Raw genomic sequence first — 20290 nt, forward strand, 5'->3', positions numbered from 1 at the left:
CCGTGATCATTGTAATCCGGCGCCTGGCGAGACAACATTAATCCCTGAACCATACATTTTTATCCTCTTGGGTATTAGTTTTATGTTCATTTGGATGATGAAAGGTTTTGAGAGAAAAGAATTGAAGTAAAAAGTAGGAGTCTAGGAGAGAAGAATGAGTAAATTTTTAAATTGTTTGGATTGAGAGATGAGAAAAAAAATAAAAAAAAGAAAGAAAATAAGTATATATATATATGTATATATATAAAGATATATTTATCCCAAATAACATATTTGATTTGGAATATTAATTCTAACAATTATGCTATTAAGTTTAGTGAATTTTTCTTTGTATTAGAAGAGTATAATATTACTAACCAGATATATATTTTAGACCAAACAAAATCCACTATTAATTATGTGTTTATATTTGGTGGTCATGCAATTACTTATAGATTAACTAATCAAAGAATAATTATTAAATCAACAATTAAGTCGAAGTTTATAACTCTAAAACATGGTTGATAAAGAGGCCTAGTGATTCTTAGGAAACATTCCTTCAGGAATGAAATCAAAGTGAATCTCACTAATGTTTATGCATGGTAATTACAAAGCAACAATAGTTATTGTAAAGAAAAAAATTCAATGGTAATGATAAGAATAGACACATACAATTGAAATATAACGTGAAATTTTTTTTTCAAAAATGGAAAAATATATATTAATTATGTGAAATGAAAAAGAAATTTGGTGAATCCTCTAACAAAACTCTTAGTTTCGTTTTCATGATAGAATTCGAAATGATTTTATTTAATCTTAAAGAACTTAAACACCATGCAAATATATAAATACTTAAACAACATTGTGAAGTTATACATTTTAAATTATTTTTATTCACAATCAATTTTACTCGTGGTTCAACAAATTGTATTCCTAACTTATGGATCTAGTCTTTATAGTTGCACAATTTTTTTTCTTTTTAGTTTATATACTTTAAATGACCTATTTTAATCCCTACATTTTTTTTTATCTCTTTAGTCTTTATACATACATAACTATTTTTAACCCCCTTTAGTCTTTACCCTCTAAACTAGCAGGTAATAAAATGGATTAAATATAATACATATAAGAACTAAAGAGATGATTTTGAGTATAAAGATTAAAAGAATAATGTTTGAATAACTATAAAAATTAAATAAATAAGTAAACGTATAATATTACATATAATTCAATATGTATAGTCCTTGTCAGTCTATTTTATGAGTTTTCCAGTTTAGTGTTCAATAATTCTACAATTGTTCGATCACTTGTCACTTTACTTGTCTCTCATTTCATATGGCAACTATGAACTCCACTTGTCCGTTTGACGGTGCATTCAACATATGGTGTGGTGAGGTAGAAAAGCAATTATATTACTTGGTTTATAGGAAGTCTGCATTGTTCCTTCTTTAACGTGAGTTGAAATATTTTCATAACTGATATCAAGTCACGTTTACTAAAGATATTGCCAAAAAGAGAGTTTATAGATAAGAGATTCTAAGATTAAGTTAAGTTTAAATTTATACTTTAAATAATATTAGAGTGCATTTTAATGATTGTTAAGTATATTATGTCATTTATTATTGAATTTTATCAGACTATTTATGTTTAATTCATTAAATTTTCCTCTCAAAATGTTCTGTATGTGAGGAGATATGTTGAAATCCTAAATTGACTAGAGAAACAAAATAATAAAAATATATAAATAAAAAATAATTCTCATCATATACATTGATTCTATTGAGTTAAATTTAAATTTACTATCTAAAAAATATCAAATCATCAAAATTTTAACTATAGAGCACATAAATCAACTTATTAAAAATATTTTAGTTTTATAAGTAATCTAATGCAGTTATATTAAATATTCGAAGAAAAACTTTATCATATGTAATAATTTTACTTGTAGCGAATAGATTGTTTCCCATAGTATAAATATATATATATAGTAGTGTGCAAGACCTATAAAATCTATGTGACATTTTATGGCACTCAGCAACAACACATGTAAATTTTCCAGGTTCTTATTACATGAGCGTAAATGCTTGATCTTTAACCGTCGCGCTCTCCAAAAAACAGGTTATCCCTAACCTATTAATATTCAAATGCATTTGAATATATATTATCCATTGATTATCTACAAGATATAATTATTTTTTAACTTTTATTTATAAAAAAATGTTTATCTTTAACCTTATCTATAAGCTGATAATTATCTATAAAGTTATAACAATCCTTACAAATAAAGACAAACAACCACACTCAACTAATATAAATATAAGTTTCATCAAACTCTTCTACACGACTCAATACACACTTAACACACGACAACAAGCCCATGTCTCTTTCTCTTTCTTTCATGCGAGCTTTACTTAAACATATTCTTGTTTTATTTTTCTAACTCATATTCTTATTTGAGCATCGAAGTCTTTTGTTTTACAAGTCTATGCTCCTGTTAAAAACACTTTCCCTAACCAAAAATTCAAGACCTACTTAATCACGTCCATCCTTAGGTGTCGCGATTCTAAATTTTGGTATATATATATATATATATATATATCATTAAAACTTATGCCGACTTTTTAGTGTCACAGCCCCTTTTATCCCTTTCTTTGGACCTTAAAGTCAGGGGAGGCATTTCGTGACCAAATAGTATCACGGCAATTTGTCAAAGCACTGCAATTAATTGTCGTCGCCTCATCGGATCCACAAAATACCAATTAGCGTGAAAATGATATAGTCCATACCTATTATCATTCAACGCCCAGTGCTTGGAAAAAATAACTTTTGAACAATAAAATGGGACCATATGTACACAATGTCAGATTAAGAAGAATATGCACCATGATAGCAGATGGAACAACCTAGATATCCAATAGATTCACCTACACATGTATCCAAATGTGCGATGATAAGAAAAGCAAATAGCTGGAATGACATGAACAATTGAACATTGCTGCAAACCTTTTGGCATTGTGATATTTGAGAAGCCATATGTATTAAAACAACGATAATTATGACAGTGGGTAACCCATTCAAATGATTAAAGTTAAACTTGAAGTAGCTGAACACCATATAAAGCTCAGTGAGTTATTATTAGTCACAGGTGACACTATTAGCATTGATGGATGAGAGGAAATGCTACACATAAAATGCAAGTACCTTGCGTTGGCAAATAACACCTAACAGTTTATGATTGCCATATCCTTGGATTTGGATATAAATTCATCATTTTTTTCCCTTTCACATGTAGGTTATTTAAATGTCTGTAGCGGATGGCTATGAGCATGTTTTTGGGGGCCGAATGTCTGTTCAAAAAGTATAATTAAAAAGTCTCTTATTTGATTTTAGTTGGATCTTATGGTAAGTTGAATTTTATCTCAATTTTGACTTAAAACTCAATTTGAAATAGAAAAAAAAGTTGTTTATGTAAACTTAATATCTGTTTTGTTTTCAATTGAAATCCTGTAACGCATGTTTCAATGCAAATCAATTGGATAAAAATAAAATAGACACAAAAATAAAAATCTTGATCTGTTAATAAAATTATTTCTACTTCAGACATAATTTTGTAACAAAAAATCAAACATACTCTTAGTTTATGAAATGAAATTTTATCAAATGTAAGTATATAAATTTTAATCCAAACATATATTAAAGGACAAACAAAAGAAAATACTAAAGAATGTTTGAAATCCTGTTTGGAATCTTGTAAACCCCAAATTCTCCCTTTTCAATACAATAAACATAGAAGCAGTGAGATTGTTGGATTGGTTTTTAGTTGAATTCAAATTAAGTTCCAAACACACTACTATCACTGATCATTAAAGTTACAGTTCATTTTCTACCTAAACAAAATTGTTAATATTTAACTTCATTGTTATGAGATTAAAGTTTGTTGCATATAATGAGTGCAAACTGGAAATATATAAGTGCCTCAACCAATAATATTACAGAAGCTGTAAGCAGACACATCCAAAATAATGGTCCAGGTTCCAATAGTTTTCCATCACCCTTTACCTGCACATAAAATTGGTTGGGGATGAACTCTCAAATAAATCTCAATATATGAGACCAAAAATATAGTTTCTATCCTTGCACTCTTTTGGTCAAAGGCTTTACTTTTGTAATCAAAGAAAAATAGTGGTTAATTAAAATACTGATCAGATAATTTTTCCATAAACACTTATAAAACAAAAAATTAGAAGACAAAGTAAATTAAATTTCTCTGATAAACTAAAATATGAAGCTCTTTTAACATTTTACTTTTTCAAAAGTTGATTTTAGTCTGTATAGAAAGTTTAATTCATTTTTTTTCTTATAAATTAAGGTGGCTTCTTCTACTGTGTGAAGACATTTTAATTTCTTATATGCTACCAGTAAATTAGGCCGGCAAATAATTTTATAAGTATTTTGAAGATTGCGCCTTGTCAATGTCGAAGCCCGAATCTCACATTCAAATACCATTTTTGGCATTGGGGAGAGTAATTATTAAAAATCCAAAATTTTAGTTTTAATATCGGTACTAATAATACATGCACCACCTCTAACCGCGTTTATAGATTGGTTGAACATTGGTTAATGATAAATCACATTTTGCCTGACTCACATGTTAGATGCGGCCGTGACTTTTAGACGTGTATGTAATTATTTTTTTCTACGAGGAATAAAATAATTTCTTCAATCGTCTTAAAATGAGTTAATATTTAATTGTCAATTGACATTTTTCTGTAGAAAAAAAAGTCTAACCATGAGAAAATTGAAGTTTTCCCTTCTAAAATAGTCAAAATAATTATGATTTTTTTTTGTTAGTAATTTTGGTGATTCTTGAAAAAATTAATCTTAAATGAAATTATTATTTTTTATATTAATTTTGAAGTAAAATAATTTGTTATATAATTTTTTTTAGTTATTTTAAAAGCAATTTAAAAGTATTTGTTTGGATCTAACGCAAAATCTGCCTAAAGTTTTTTTGACTTAAAATTAATTATTTTGGATCTAGAACTTATTTCTTAATATAGAATTAAACATATGGATATTTCTTAATCTAACATGAATCCGAATCTCATAGTTTATAAATAAGTTTATTCCAGTTTTGCACACATAAACAATTGCCACCATTCTACAATATGCAAAATGATTTAGAAGGATCTTAGTCATGTATGATCATAATCTAGTAACTTCAACCCAGTATCGGCCGCCTGAGTTCTTGACTATATAGTCCATCGTTGGTTCAAGGTCATCCCCCCGCGTTTCTCTGTCCTTTTCTTTCTTTTATGTATAGTATTTTTTTTTTTTTTACACATCACATGTATTTTTTACATATGATATTATAAATGATAAAATTTTTCTTCTAAATATTAAATGTAATTATATACTCATCACTTAAATTTGAGATAAAATAATTATTTTTAATAATTCTATACTCCTATTGAAAAAATCTAAGTATCACATTGATTATAAATAATATGTTAAAATAGAGTATATAAGTGAAATAAATTTTCACTATATGAGTTCATTTTTGGAATTGGGTTAAATTTAAATTTATATTTTAAGATGATATCAGAATTTTTCTTAAACCCATTAAATGAGTCATCCATACTCTAATTCCAAAATTGTTGAGCTTGAGGGGGTGTAATGAGAAAAACTTAAGTCTTACATTGATTATAGATAATGTGTCAAAATAGAGTACATAAGTGAAAAATAATTCTTATTTCATTAGTTAGTTTTTAAGATTGAGTTAAACTCAAGCTCAAATTCAAAGATCGTCCCATAATAATCATCGTATAAAAATATCTCAAAATAATTATCATTTTAATTTTTCAATGTAACATTAATTATTTTTATTCGCTAATATCTCTATCTCTTATGATATCAATGATTTGAGTTAAAAAACAACAAAAATGAATTAATAATGATATGCTAATTTTGTAAAATCATTATTCATTTTTTATCTATTTATTGACTTTTTTTATTTATGTAAAATAATCTTGGACAATAATTATAATGACACATAGGAATATTATTTATTATATAATATTTTTTTAAAAAATATTATTAATAAATAAAAATATTTTAAAGACTAAAAATAACGACTTTACCTGCCTTACCGACTAAGTTGAGGAAAATCATTGTCGAATGTATTATTCATGAAAATGATAAAATTATGAGGCTTGACAATACAAAATATTTAAGGAAATGTTTCCGTGAATCACTAATTATCATCGATTGCTGTCTGCCATAAGTGAAAGCAATGCCTACTTTCAAGTCTTTGAACTAACTTGAGAAATGCATTAAGACAACAAGACGAAAAAAATTACACGACAATCTGTAGTAAGTATCAAATCCAACAATAGACATGTTCAATGAATCTCCCACGATGAACTTAGATTTTCTTGACGTAGTTTTCAATTCCCATGTTCGAATTGAGTTTTCAATGCCCCGGGCGAAAAGCGTATTCTGTGTACCACCGTCAAATATCTTTTTGAACATTATCCCTATGGATACTAGGGGATTCTTCTGACTTTATAGGATATAAATCAGTTATCAGTTACACAAGATGATGACTTGTACATTCTACTATATAATTTTTAAATTAAGATAGAGCTTTTTCTTGGTACTGAATTAAGATAATGCTTTAAAACAATGAAATGAATAATTTATTAGCTAATTAAATTAAAAGAGATTTTGAATTTAAAATGATTATTTTAAATGACATTATTCTTTAATGAAAAATGTGTGTGTCTGTACAAATATCTTTAAATTAGTTAATTTTCTATATATAAAAAATGAGTTTATTTTGTGTTCTGAAAAACTTAGAATCCGATTCAAAATGCTAAAAACGAACATAAAAGAGTTTTGTACGAAAATAGAAAATAAAACTATGTGCTCGATAGTTACATTTGGCTAAAGTTTTCAACACCAATAAATTATTTAACCTATTCGCTTCTAGCATTAGTATTTTTCTTTTTTGAACACCGGGTTCAATTTAGAGACTTTCAGGGTTTAGAACTAATGTTATACAGTATTTGGTTGTGGAAAGAAATAATGAGAAGAAAAGTAGGATAGGAAAAAATGGTTTAGGGTTTGTAATAAAAATATTTATGCAGAAATTTATACACTAAAAGTAAATCCAACTTCTAAAAAATATTAAATTTGTTGTCCTTATATTTCACATAAACGAGGTGATTTTGATTTCTATTGAAATTATATCATATTTGTTGAATATGAAAATTAAAAGTAAATAAAATATTTTTAAAATATAAAAATATATTTTTTAAAAATAAAAAAGTATAATGTTAAGTTTATATTATATTTAATTTATCTTGTCAATTCATAGAATCATAATAAAATAAGGCTGGCCAATTGGCCCGCCGAAAATGAAGAAAGTCACCAGCAAAAATACTGAACAATGAAGGCCAGTAGTGCGCTGGCTGCACAATTCTTATCGTTCCCGAGACTGTTCATAGTGGCCTAAGTAGGAGAAGGATAAGGAAAAAGAAAACTTAGACCTGGCCCAATAAGTGTGTGTTAAAAAGGTTGGGGATTGTTAAAAAGGTTGGGGATTGCTATTAGCTCCACTCCCATTCTTATTGGCCCCTACCAAGGAATTGACTCCTTTTATATATCCAAAATGCCCTTCCCATGAAATCTTGATTTCGTTGTATAACATACAGATAATTTCGTTGTGCAGTAATTTTCACACTTCCTAATATAATGAAATCATGATTTTGTTGTATATTGTACAACGGAATTACAATTCCGTTGTATATTATTTTGTCACCCAAAAAAAATAACAAAATCGTGATTTTATTGCACTATTTGGGGTGAAAAAAATAGTACAATAGAATCATGATTTAGTTGTACTATTTATTTTAAAAAAAATTGAAAAATAAATTTAAAATACAGTTGGTGTTTTTTATTGATTGAACATTGCAACACTACAATAATGGACTGAGCACGTTGCTTTTTATGATATGTATTTGATCGAACACTATTTTTTTTTCTGAAACGCATACCAACCGTATTAAATATAGACACAATCTAAACTACTTATATTTTTTCGGTGCGATCTCAACCATTGTTATGACTCATGAGAACATAATAGATCATCTAATATAGTTGTACTTTTTATGATTTAGTTGTACTATTTATTTTAAAAAAAATTGAAAAATAAATTTAAAATACAGTTGGTGTTTTTTATTGATTGAACATTGCAACACTACAATAATGGACTGAGCACGTTGCTTTTTATGATATGTATTTGATCGAACACTATTTTTTTTTCTGAAACGCATACCAACCGTATTAAATATAGACACAATCTAAACTACTTATATTTTTTCGGTGCGATCTCAACCATTGTTATGACTCATGAGAACATAATAGATCATCTAATATAGATAATAGCAGAAGTTTGATGCAACTCAACACCTTTGATTGATATCACCATATTACGAAAAACATGGTGAGTGTATTTGTTGTTGTGTATTGTAATGGTGATATTATTTTATCATATAAAGGGGATGTTGTTTGAATGTCCTAATGATCTTAAAATCGTCACAATAAGTGTTAACATGTTGCTTAATACTTTAAGGAAAACAATTATGGACGCCATTAGAGGTAACAAATTTTTACTTGACCTTTTTTTACTATCGACGTGTTTTTGTAAGGAAAAATGATGAATACAAGTATATGAAGCTTAAATGTGACGATGATGTGAGAAAAATGTTTTTCATCTTTTCGAAATTTAGTAGCAAAAGTCAATTGAGTTGAATGTAACATTTGATCAATCTCCAGATGAAACCCTTATCATAATTTGGAAACCAAGGAAACCAAGATCTATTGATGAGATCATTGCTCTGATGCATAATAAATTTGTGTAGACATATTTTTACTTTATAAAAATCGTATGTTGATTTTTTAAAAGAAAAGTCTTAATAGTAATCGGTTGAAGAGACCATTGTTGTTACATTACTAGGTGTGTGTTGTTTAAACAGTTGATGAACAAAAAAAAAAAGAAAAAAATAACAATAACAATAAGAAGAAATGATAACAAACAAAATAACAATAAGAATAAGAATAACAAGAAAAAGAACAATAACAACAACAGTAATATATGTCCAATACAATAATCAATTGCCTCTGCCACCCTTGCCACCATCCTTGCCTGGCCTCTTCCTGGGTCTTATCAGTGTGCCTGAGTTGCACTCAATTGCTAAGCCCTCCTCCAACAATTGCAAAGCTTGTTGTATTAATTGATAATGACCTATGTCCTTTGGCACTACTTTGAGGTCCAATAAGCTTTACATAGCCCTTGACGCCATCTGGAATCGATCTTGCAATAACAATTATAATTAGTAACTATTTTCCCGTGACAATTTAGGGAAAAAATCAACAAGATCCAATTTGTTGATAGTAGTTTCCATCTGATACATAGTCTGTCAATGGCTACCTAGGCTGTGACTGTCGTGGATTGAGCAATAAACATACAAGACCACGTGGTGACTGTCTCTCCTCCCAAGGAATGACATAGATGTGAGAAACTTTATAAAACCAATACAGATAGTTAGAGGTGCAAGCCCAAGGATCCCTGGGTGGCACAACATTACCTAGAGGAATGATATGTTGCTGCCACTCCTCCACTCCTTATCACAAAGCTGATACGAGCGACGGGAAGGTAGCTGATGTGGAATCATTTGTACATGGCCAAACTGCCTCAACATCATCTCTGGACAATAAGGCATCACATTAGTTTCGCATATGATGAAATTAGAGAAAAGAGTTTATCGTGCCAAAGACCTCACACACCATTGTTATCCTCGTATGAACAACAACTGACAAACAACATTTATTTATAGGTTATTTAGTCTCTCCCTAATTGAAAGGGCAATCTCATAACCTTTCAATGGCTTTCATTTGGTAGCTAGTGCATGGGTTGTCGGCATTATAAGCCTTCATCTCACTATAGTCAACACTAGATAGATGCACAAACATCCATAATTGTAATAAATATTAATAAAAATAAATAATTACAGTAATAAAAAGTAATCGCAGTAATAATAAAAATATATTAATAAAATAATTTCAATATTAATAAACGGGGATTTGGCCGAAGAAAAAAAAATCCTAACGAATCATGCTCCCCATTTAACATAACCCAGATATACTCGAATTTAACCTGGTGCAACATATTGATTAAAGTGGTTTGAGTACTTTTGCTGACATTTATTAACACATTAGTTTAAAGCAAGTGACAAACATATAATCAATGGATATATCTTTTTTCTTGTTTGTTTCAATAAAGCATGCCTTTTTGGACAAATAATTGACGATGACAAATTAAGCACCAGCAATGGCAACTACGCCTTTTCAAATTTAGTTTTCATTTGATGCCTCATATATTTTTAAAAACAATTCTATTTGAGATATCGTTGAATAATAGTAAATCTGAACAATTCTCTCAGTAAAAATTCAAACTTGTTTTCAAGTTAAATAAAAATTAATTTTGATAGGAAGTAATGAAGTATGCACACCAACACGAATTGATTTCCAAAGTTAAGCAAGCATTCCCTTAGACACTAAAAAAAATAACCGCACGCCAGTGCCATTCGCGTCCACTAGTAAATTCGACAGAATTGAAAACAAAGAGATTCGTTTTAGTCATGGATGGGATAATGAACAGCCCAAAAATATATGAAAAGTATAAATAAACAGCAAAGGAGATTCCTTTTAGCCATACCACGTCAGAACTCCCGTTTCCTTTGGTTTCAAGTTTTGTAATTAAAATTAAAAAAATCTCTTCATATATATATATTGCTCTTGTAGCTTCCATTTCCGTTATAAATAAACAACCAAAAACCAAAAAAACTTCGTCAAAACCATCCCATCACCTTCACACTCGAAGGCGTTTTTGCGTTTTTTCTTTCCCTCAAAATGCTTCTTCCTCACATTATTCTCTCCCTCTTCTCTTTCCTCTCCATCATATTACTATTCACCACCATTACTTCATCCACCCCCACCCCCAACACCATCATCACCCTCCCTTATTCACCCACCACCCCTCTTCAAGTAATTCACACCCATTCCACACCCTCCAACTCGCCGTCTCCACATCCATCACAAGAGCCCACCACCTCAAAAACCACAACAACCCTAGTTCACTCAAAACCCTAGTTCACCCCAAAACCTACGGAGGCTACTCAATAGACCTCAAATTCGGAACCCCACCACAAACGTTCCCCTTCGTTCTCGACACTGGAAGCAGCCTCGTCTGGCTCCCATGCTACTCCCACTACCTCTGCTCCAAATGCAACTCTTTCTCAAACAACAACACACCAAAATTCATCCCAAAAGACTCATTTTCTTCAAAGTTTGTTGGCTGCAGAAACCCTAAATGCGCTTGGGTCTTTGGCTCCGACGTTACGTCTCATTGTTGCAAGCTAGCCAAAGCCGCTTTTAGTAATAACAATAACTGTTCCCAAACATGCCCTGCATACACCGTCCAATACGGTCTCGGCTCCACCGCGGGTTTTCTCTTATCAGAAAATCTCAATTTTCCCGCAAAAAATGTTTCTGATTTTCTCGTCGGCTGCTCCGTCGTCTCTGTCTACCAGCCTGGCGGAATCGCCGGGTTCGGCCGGGGAGAAGAGTCCTTACCGGCGCAGATGAACCTCACGAGATTCTCTTATTGCCTACTCTCTCACCAATTCGACGAATCGCCGGAAAACAGCGACCTCGTCATGGAAGCTACCAACTCCGGCGAGGGAAAAAAAACCAACGGCGTCAGCTACACGGCGTTTCTGAAAAATCCGTCAACAAAAAAGCCCGCGTTCGGCGCGTACTATTATATCACTCTTAGAAAAATTGTTGTTGGTGAAAAGCGCGTGAGGGTTCCGAGGAGGATGTTGGAGCCCGACGTTAACGGCGACGGCGGGTTCATCGTTGACTCGGGGTCAACGTTAACATTCATGGAGAGGCCGATTTTCGATCTGGTAGCGGAGGAGTTTGTAAAGCAGGTGAACTACACGCGCGCGAGGGAGCTTGAAAAACAGTTTGGGCTGAGTCCGTGTTTTGTTTTGGCGGGTGGCGCTGAAACGGCGTCGTTTCCCGAGATGAGGTTTGAGTTCAGGGGTGGCGCGAAGATGAGGCTGCCGGTGGCGAATTATTTCTCGCGGGTGGGGAAAGGTGACGTGGCGTGCTTGACGATTGTTTCTGATGACGTGGCGGGTCAGGGTGGGGCGGTGGGGCCCGCAGTGATATTGGGGAACTATCAGCAACAGAATTTCTACGTGGAGTGTGACTTGGAGAATGAAAGGTTTGGGTTTCGGAGTCAGAGTTGCCAAAAGAGGGTTTATTAAAATTATGAGTTTGCAAAACAATAACAATGCATTTACGTAGTAAGTGATTTGCAACTGTTGGATAAAGATCGTACGGTTCAGATCATAAATATGTGTTTGAAAATTATTTAACGAGATTTACGAACCGTCTGATCTTTATCAGATTATTATAGTTTGCAGACTGCGTGAAAATGTGATATTGCCAATTCGAATTTGGGTTGGTGATTACAAGTTATTCTTTGTTTTGTTGGTTGAAGACCTGAAGTTGTAGAATGTAACAGGGTGCTACTTTTTTTATTATTATTTTTCTTAATTTATTTTTCTTAGAGTAACCAATTATTGAATTTCTAATATTAATAAGATAATCTAGTTTTAGTCTTTTACTGTTGTTGCCAAAAAGTGTGAAGGCCAGAGTATAAAAAGATATTTATTTTTTTAGTATATCACATTTCTTTCTTTCTTCTAATTATGAGAGCAAACTTTCGTTTTATATATATTTTTGGATGTTATTCTTGTAAAAGGTTGCTTTTCATGAAAATCTTACTCAGCAAAGAAGCGGTATTGAAGCATAAGAAGATTGGTTGCAATGTTCATGGTTCCACTATTTATCAAGATCAGAAATCAGCTTATTTAAAATGTTGGAGTACTTAAAACCATAATTGGAAACAAGACTCCCAAAACGAACTTAAGCTAGGAAGTGGATCCTTAATTAATCTTCCCGCTAGCTGTAAATGAATATATGGATTAGATGATGATGAAAGAAATTCTAATAAAGAACTGGATGAACCAAATGTTGATGATAGGGATTATGATGATGATAACGGTAACCACAATGAGAATTAGCATATTTTATACTGTAGTGTGATTATGTTTTTTGATGCGTTGAAGATCTGGATTGTGAGTTAACTTATTAATAGGGGTGTGAATAGGTCAAATCAGGCTTTTAAAGGCCTGAGTCTAGTTTACGATGAATTTTTGAGACCTGAGTCTGACCTATAGCTTATCAAAAACTTTTATTTTGGCTCGATCTGACCTTTTTTAAAAGTCTAGCCTGGCTTGATAGCTTTTTTAAAAACATTCTTGACACTAAATCTTTAATAGGAAAGTCAAAGGAAAGGAAAATGAAACGTTAGCAAAAATATGAAAGTCAATTAAAATAATGAGGAATATAAAGAGATAGACTCATACCTAAATTGTAATTAAAGTCTTACTTAATTATGTGTAATCAAAGTCTGCTAGTTTAAAAAAATAATTAATTGTATCCAAAAAATAATATAAGTATAAATTGGTACCCAAAAATATATATATATATATATATATATATATATATATATATATATATATATATATATATATATATAGGCCGACCTATCATGCTTATAAGACTTTTTAGTAAGCCTAAGCCTGATCTATTTAATTTAATAAGTTTTTAAAAAAGTTTGAGTCTAACCTTTTAATTAAATAGGTCATTTCGGACCAGACTTTATGTAGGTCAGGTCGTAGGTCCCTGAAGGCCGACCTGACTTATTCCCACCCCTACTTATTAAGGGTTATATCATCATTATTATGATCAAGAGATTTATTGTTGGCATTGAAAATTTATCAATACTAAAAGTTTGTTGTAACTAATATTGATGTCTTTTCACCATATTAAGTTTCTTTGTAGTGTAAGGATGCTCATTGCTGGACTATACATATATGTTGATAATGAAAATGATGGATTCTCTAATTTGAAATTTTAATTATATGGCCTCTCAAAAATATGATTCTACGTACAAATATGCTGACATAACAAGAAAAGTATTAAAACCTTAAATAAGATTTGACAAATTCTATAAAATAAGGTTTTACTTATTTAATATCTTTATATTTTTAACATTTATCATTTTTTGCTATTTCTATTTTTTTTCTTCGTATCATATCACTTATTATAAAACCTAGGTGTAGATTATCATCTTGGGTGTTTGAATATTATTTGAATAATGGAAGTAATTTTTAAACATGCCCTACGGTGACATGATCTTTCAAGAGAGGACTCAGATGATAGATTTATTTCTTTTTCATCTATGATTTGAATATGATTCCTAGAGTTCTTTATTTATTTTTTGTGCAAATTATATTCCTTGATCACTTCTTTCCTTCTTCCTTTCTCATGCGAGTTAAGAAAAGGGGACTTCATTCCAAAAGGGATCGATTCCTAATTTATTGTTATTTCGGAAGTTTTCTTTCAAACGATGGGGAGGGAGAGGATTGGGTTATCTTTTATTCGTTGTTTCCCTTTGCATTGTTTTTCTTTTTTGCTTGTCCTCTTGCACTCAAAGAACCAGCCCCACTTTTTTGTTTCCTGTAGGCTAAAAGTAATATCATTTTGTGCTTGTGCATGATCACCAACTTGTAATGCAAGTCAAATTGCCACTTGATTTTAGTGTTAATTTGATCATTAGTTTGTACTACCAATTTTTATCAATAAATGATCTCTGCCTCAAAATTTGTCCGATTATCTTTATTGCACCTTTTCTTTTAATTACGTTTGCTTTATCCATATGAGAATCCGAGACCTTGCTAGCACTTAAGGTTTAACTTTATTGCCTTTGTTATTTGTTGTAAGCTTGTAATTGCACTAGATTGGACAGAAGAATGAAGTCCACGGATGTGAAAGTACCTAATGAAGATATGGCCAATCCCAATAAATCAAAGTTAAGGATAAATTGTAATTTTAGTTTTTTAATTTTTTCAATTTATGATTTTGGTTTTTTTGATTTTTAATTGTAATATTTGGTACTCTTAATTCTATAAATTTGTGATTTTAGTCCCTCTAAGATTATTAATTAATAATTATGAATATTAGAGATATTAAATTAATTATAAATTAAATACAAATTATTAATCATTAAAAAACTTTAATAAAAGACTATTAACCCAAATTAACCCAAATGTGATGTATTGCTGGTGGAGTCGCATGCGGTACTGAAAATAGAATAGGTGTTTATAGAAAAGAGGAGAAACATAATTGTGAAAAATTAGAAATAATAATTTTTATTTAATTTTTTAATAATTAATGATTTTGATTAATTTATAATTAACTTAATAATTTAATTAATCAAATTTTTTTATTAATAATCTATGAGAAGAATCAAAATTATTAATTTATAAGATTAAGAAGACCAAATATTATAATTAAAATTCAAGAGATGAAAATAATAAATTTAAGAAACTCTGCGAATAAAAATTATAATTTAGCCTAAACTTATTTTATTGTGAGTTGTTTCTTACAAGTTGGGTTAGGTTTGTTGCGCTTAGTTTGGATGTTAGCCTCAGATCTAATTTGTTGGTAAAAAACGAAAATATGCTAGAAAACTTAATTAGTTCCACTGATTTGCTTTCAAGAAAATAATTGCACTAATTAAAAACATTCTAGAAAAGATAAAAACGTTAAAAGTGAAACGATAGTGATGATCATTTCAGTCTCAACCCAATAAAAAAAAAGATATGAATTTGTGAAAGAAAATGATGAGATGAATTATAGTGAAGGTTGAATTGCACGTGTCATTGAATACGGCTAAAGAGTACGTTGGTGGGTTCCAAAAGGTGCTTGAGTTTGTGTTTTTTAACTGGATTACACATTAGCTATTGGGAGTGATGAAATCATGAAATGATGAATCCGTCCTAAATATAAATCATCAGTTATATTTAACTATAAATGGGTTTGTAGATGGTTGGATTGCTTAACATGTAAGTCTTGAACAGTGTGTTTTCTTATCCCCTTCTTTGGCCGTTCAATTAAGAGAAATTATTTTTATACAATAAATTTCTATAATTATTTTTTTTATAATTAATTATGAGATAAAAAGAAGAGAAAACTGAAAAAATATATATTTCATTAAATAATTCTTTATGTCACTCCTATAATTTTTTTTTACCATCAAGAGAGACGTAGAATTGTTCTAGCTTTAATGAATAAATGTTGTTAGTTAAACTAGTTAGTGTGTAGTTTATTCAAGTCAGGTAGCAAATACCGACAGTTAAAAAAAAATGTCTTTTTTTTTCTTTGAATTTCAATTTTTTTTTATAATTTATGATAACATCATAGTTGATGTCCGGCTCATTGTTAATCTCTAATTTAAAACAATGGAGAATCACGTAGATACTAATAATACTATAATAACTTGCATTTAATAATATATTTTATCATTGGAAATCACGAGAGCTGATATTAATTCCCATACAAACAAACAGAGACTGTCGAGATTGTGCGCATGCCTTACATTTGCTATAAGCTGTTGACTATAGAAACACATATATTATGCAATATGATAATCACAATGACCGTGAATCCTAGGAATGATGATGGAGTAGTTTCTAATTTCGTTTGGTTAGCAAACAAATGTGAAAAAACGGATAAGATAAAATGAACCCATACAATTCAACTTCGGAAAGAGAAGAGACATTGATTAATACTTTGATTGCTTTAGCATGTGCGCGTGAGTGTGTAGCTTTTCTTCTCGTGTTCCATTGGTGTTGAGAATTTGGTTCTGTTTTGATATGATCTTCTTAACTTTTCAACACCCTTTTTGTTTTAGGCCTTATTGCATAAGCTGATCCATATTTGATATATCCAAGTTCAACAATAAACTATTGGGTTTTGAATCCTACAATCCCTACGAGTATCCTGTACCTTCCTTTTGAAAATTAAAAAATACTTAAAGAGATAACACATCCCTTTCCCAACCTTAACACCTCCTTCAAAAAAACTCAAAATCCTAACACCCCCGCGACGACGACACCTCCTTCCCACGACAACTCTTCTCCTTCCCACGACGACATCTGGTTCACTCATGGTGGCTCCTTCTCCTGCGCCACCTCCTTTTCCTTGCACCCTCTTCACAATGCTGCGACTCCTTGTTCGCCCTCCTTCCTTTGCACATTGCCATGGATGGTAAGTTCCTTCCGTCTCTTTTTTCGTCTGGGGTTGGGTTCTAGTGCGAAAAACTTATTTAACCATTATTCTAGAATAGGTATTCTAAAAGCGCAAATTATGCTTACGAATGACCATTCTGGAACACAAATCGAGTTTTGAAATAGGCTTTCCAGAGGACATAAAATGTGCTTCTTGAATAGGGATTCGATTAAATGCTATTAGCATTATGGATTACGTGTTCTGGAGTAAATACACATGTTTCTAGAGCATGCATTGTGGAAGCATATTCTATGTCTTCCTAAAAATCGGACGAACCCATATTCTATGCTTTCCGGAGGATTTCAAGGAAGAACATATGTGGAACATTTTTCTGTAGGTGGGGAAGAGTAATTGACCTTTTCATATAGAAAAAGAAAAGTTCAAATGGTGCAAGATATGGGTTTGTTCGATTTTTAGGAATCAGCAACTTGAGGTAGTTTGGACTACAACTAGATAATATCAAGATCAAAGGAAAAAAAAACTTTTTGTTAATCTCCCAAAATTTGGGAGAGAAAAAAAAAACAACGAGGTGAAGGGTACACGAGGAGTTATAGGGTGGGAGTTGGACCAGGACAAAAGAAATAGTGGGAACACAAAGGCAATAACGAAAGATATACTGCAAGGGGGTTTTAAGGAGTTGTGAGAAGAAGGCCAAGAGTGTTATATGCATAAGTGGTTGGTGAAAAAGGAAAGGTTCAAAACGAATATGGGTATAAAAAGGGAACTCGAACCTACAGTCATGAATGAGTATAATGCTTGATGTGGCTGAAACAAACACTAGTAGGCTACTGACATGGATGGTGGGAAGAGTCTATGAACCATAAAATTTCTTGGATATACAGGAAACCTTCATGACTAAAGGTTATTCGACCATCAAGGTGAGTTATATAGGGGAAAATATGGTCTTGCTAGCCTGGGAGGAGGAGGATAATCTGAGCGATATCTTTGAAGGCGAGGAGGAATGACTAGCTTCAATGTTCAAATATGTTTCTCCTTGGAGCCCAGAGGTATCCTAGAGCAGAAAACTAGTATGGCTTCGATGTTATTGCTTGCCGTTGCATCTATGGAATGAAGATCATTTTCGAAAGTGGTATGATCTTATAGGAAGTTTCAAAAGATGGACAAAGAGTCCGAGTTATTGTCAAGGGTCTTATATGCCAAGATTCTTGTGAAGGTGCCACTGAGTAAGTATATAACATGGCTTGACAAAATATGCATAAATGGTTGAATAATCTCGATTAGGATGGTGGAGGAAGGTGCTATGGTGGAGGAAAGGAGATGCTTTTATGCGAATGAGGCGAATGATCAATATTCACAAGCCTTTTCGAGAGAAAGTTGGGACCTGGTGGAAAATAACTCACATGACTCAAGAAGTTTAACATATGATGGGATATGGACACCCTCTATCAGCAACAGATATGGTGTTGGAATTAGCTTGTAACAAGGAGTTCACTATTCTAGTGGAAGCTCAAGAAGAGTGCGTAAACAAACAAAATACATTAATGGTGATGGGGACCAAAGGTGATGTTGACTATTGATCTTTGTTGGTTATTAGAAGGGAGAAACATACTAATAGAAGAAAAAAAGTTATGGGAGGATAGACAATTTAGTGAAAAAATGAGGGAAAAGTCTAGAGAAAAGTCTACCAATTTTTTGAGTGGTTAGGGGGGGACATAAGGGATGAGGAGGTCAAGTAGAGGGATGGATTACTAACAGGGTTGGATGTTTCCAAATTCTCGCAAGAGCAGATACATATGTTGTCAACTCAGTTTGATATTTGTCCTGGTAGAATGGAAAAAGTTAAGAAGACCATTAGGAAAGAAAAGAAGGGTAAGAAAAATGTGTTTGCAAATTGTGGGGCCACAGGGTCATTGGAAATTATTGGGCCTTCACTACATGCTGGCCCAGTGGTATGCGTGAATCTCCAATTGGACTCTAATCCTCCTAACAACAATGAAAAAGGGACAAAAAAGCTATGACACGACAACATGGGCTAGCCTAAGTTGAAGGAGTAGTGTGGTCTACAACTTGTTGCAATAGACGTGGGGTTGGAAGTAGGGGGTAAGAGCTTTGAGGAAGCAATTCAGGGAGCTGACATAATCACAATGGTGGGAGACAAAAGCCAAAGTATAATTGGAGAGGGAAGAGGCAAAGTCTAGTATCGAAATAATGCAATTTTAGGAAAGAGAAAAATGTCAACAAGAGAAGGTATTAGAAGTAAGGTGATCATAACTTATGGAAGACTTGAACCTTATTTTGGAATACTGTGGAAAAGGAGGAGGAGGCAAATGCTCTATCGGAAGGGGGGGAAATAACAACTACAAATACCAATAAGACTGATGTTTGAGAAGCAAAAGGGAAGAATGATCATCAAGAGTGTAAGAAGAACAACTAGTGATGTTGCATTACAAAAGGATAACAACAAAACAAAAGTGAAGTGGATACATAATGACATTCAAGAGGTATTCGGGGTCCTAATTGAGGGATGCTTGTAGAAGGTGGTACATACTTACAAGGAAATGTAGGGCAAAGATAAGAAGGAGATTGACAAAATCACAAAAGTAACTGGAGGAAGGAATGTATGTGGTTTTTTATGAAGATATTAAGCCTAAACATTAAAGGTCTAGGGGTGTCAAGTGGAGGGAGATGAGGAAGTTAATTAAAGAAGAAGATCATGTTTTGGCCTGGTTGTAGGAGACTAAAAAACAAGAGATGACATATACAATATGCTTTGCTTTATAGGGTGACCATTTGGTGGAATGGAAAACTTTTTCAGCTACAAATATAGAAGGTGGTTTGCTATGTTTATGAAAGAAAAACTATTTTAATTTGAGTGGTGTTTTTCCAGGTATGGGTTACATTGGTTTTAGAGGATCAATAAATAATGAATCTAATCCGCTAGTTATTCTCAATATCTACTCATCGTGCACTTTGGAGGTCAAAAGGTATTGTCCTTGGGTGGTTAAAGATGTTGTTT

The 20290-nt window shown here is 31.7% G+C and overlaps 1 protein-coding gene across 1 annotated transcript in view; it reads left to right on the top strand.

The window, feature by feature from the left end:
• The window catches only part of LOC100810876 (probable aspartyl protease At4g16563), an 18037-nt gene extending 5302 nt beyond the window's left edge, over nt 1-12735 (top strand). Inside the window, exon 2 of the mRNA XM_014762614.3 lies at nt 10735-12735. Coding sequence (XP_014618100.2) covers nt 10735-12377 — 1643 coding nt within the window. The 3' untranslated portion in view covers nt 12378-12735. The remainder of the gene's footprint in view (nt 1-10734) is intronic.
• Nucleotides 12736-20290: the final 7555 nt, after the last annotated feature.

The sequence above is a fragment of the Glycine max genome, chromosome 10 (assembly GCF_000004515.6).
Source record: "Glycine max cultivar Williams 82 chromosome 10, Glycine_max_v4.0, whole genome shotgun sequence".
Lineage (NCBI taxonomy): Eukaryota > Viridiplantae > Streptophyta > Magnoliopsida > Fabales > Fabaceae > Glycine > Glycine max.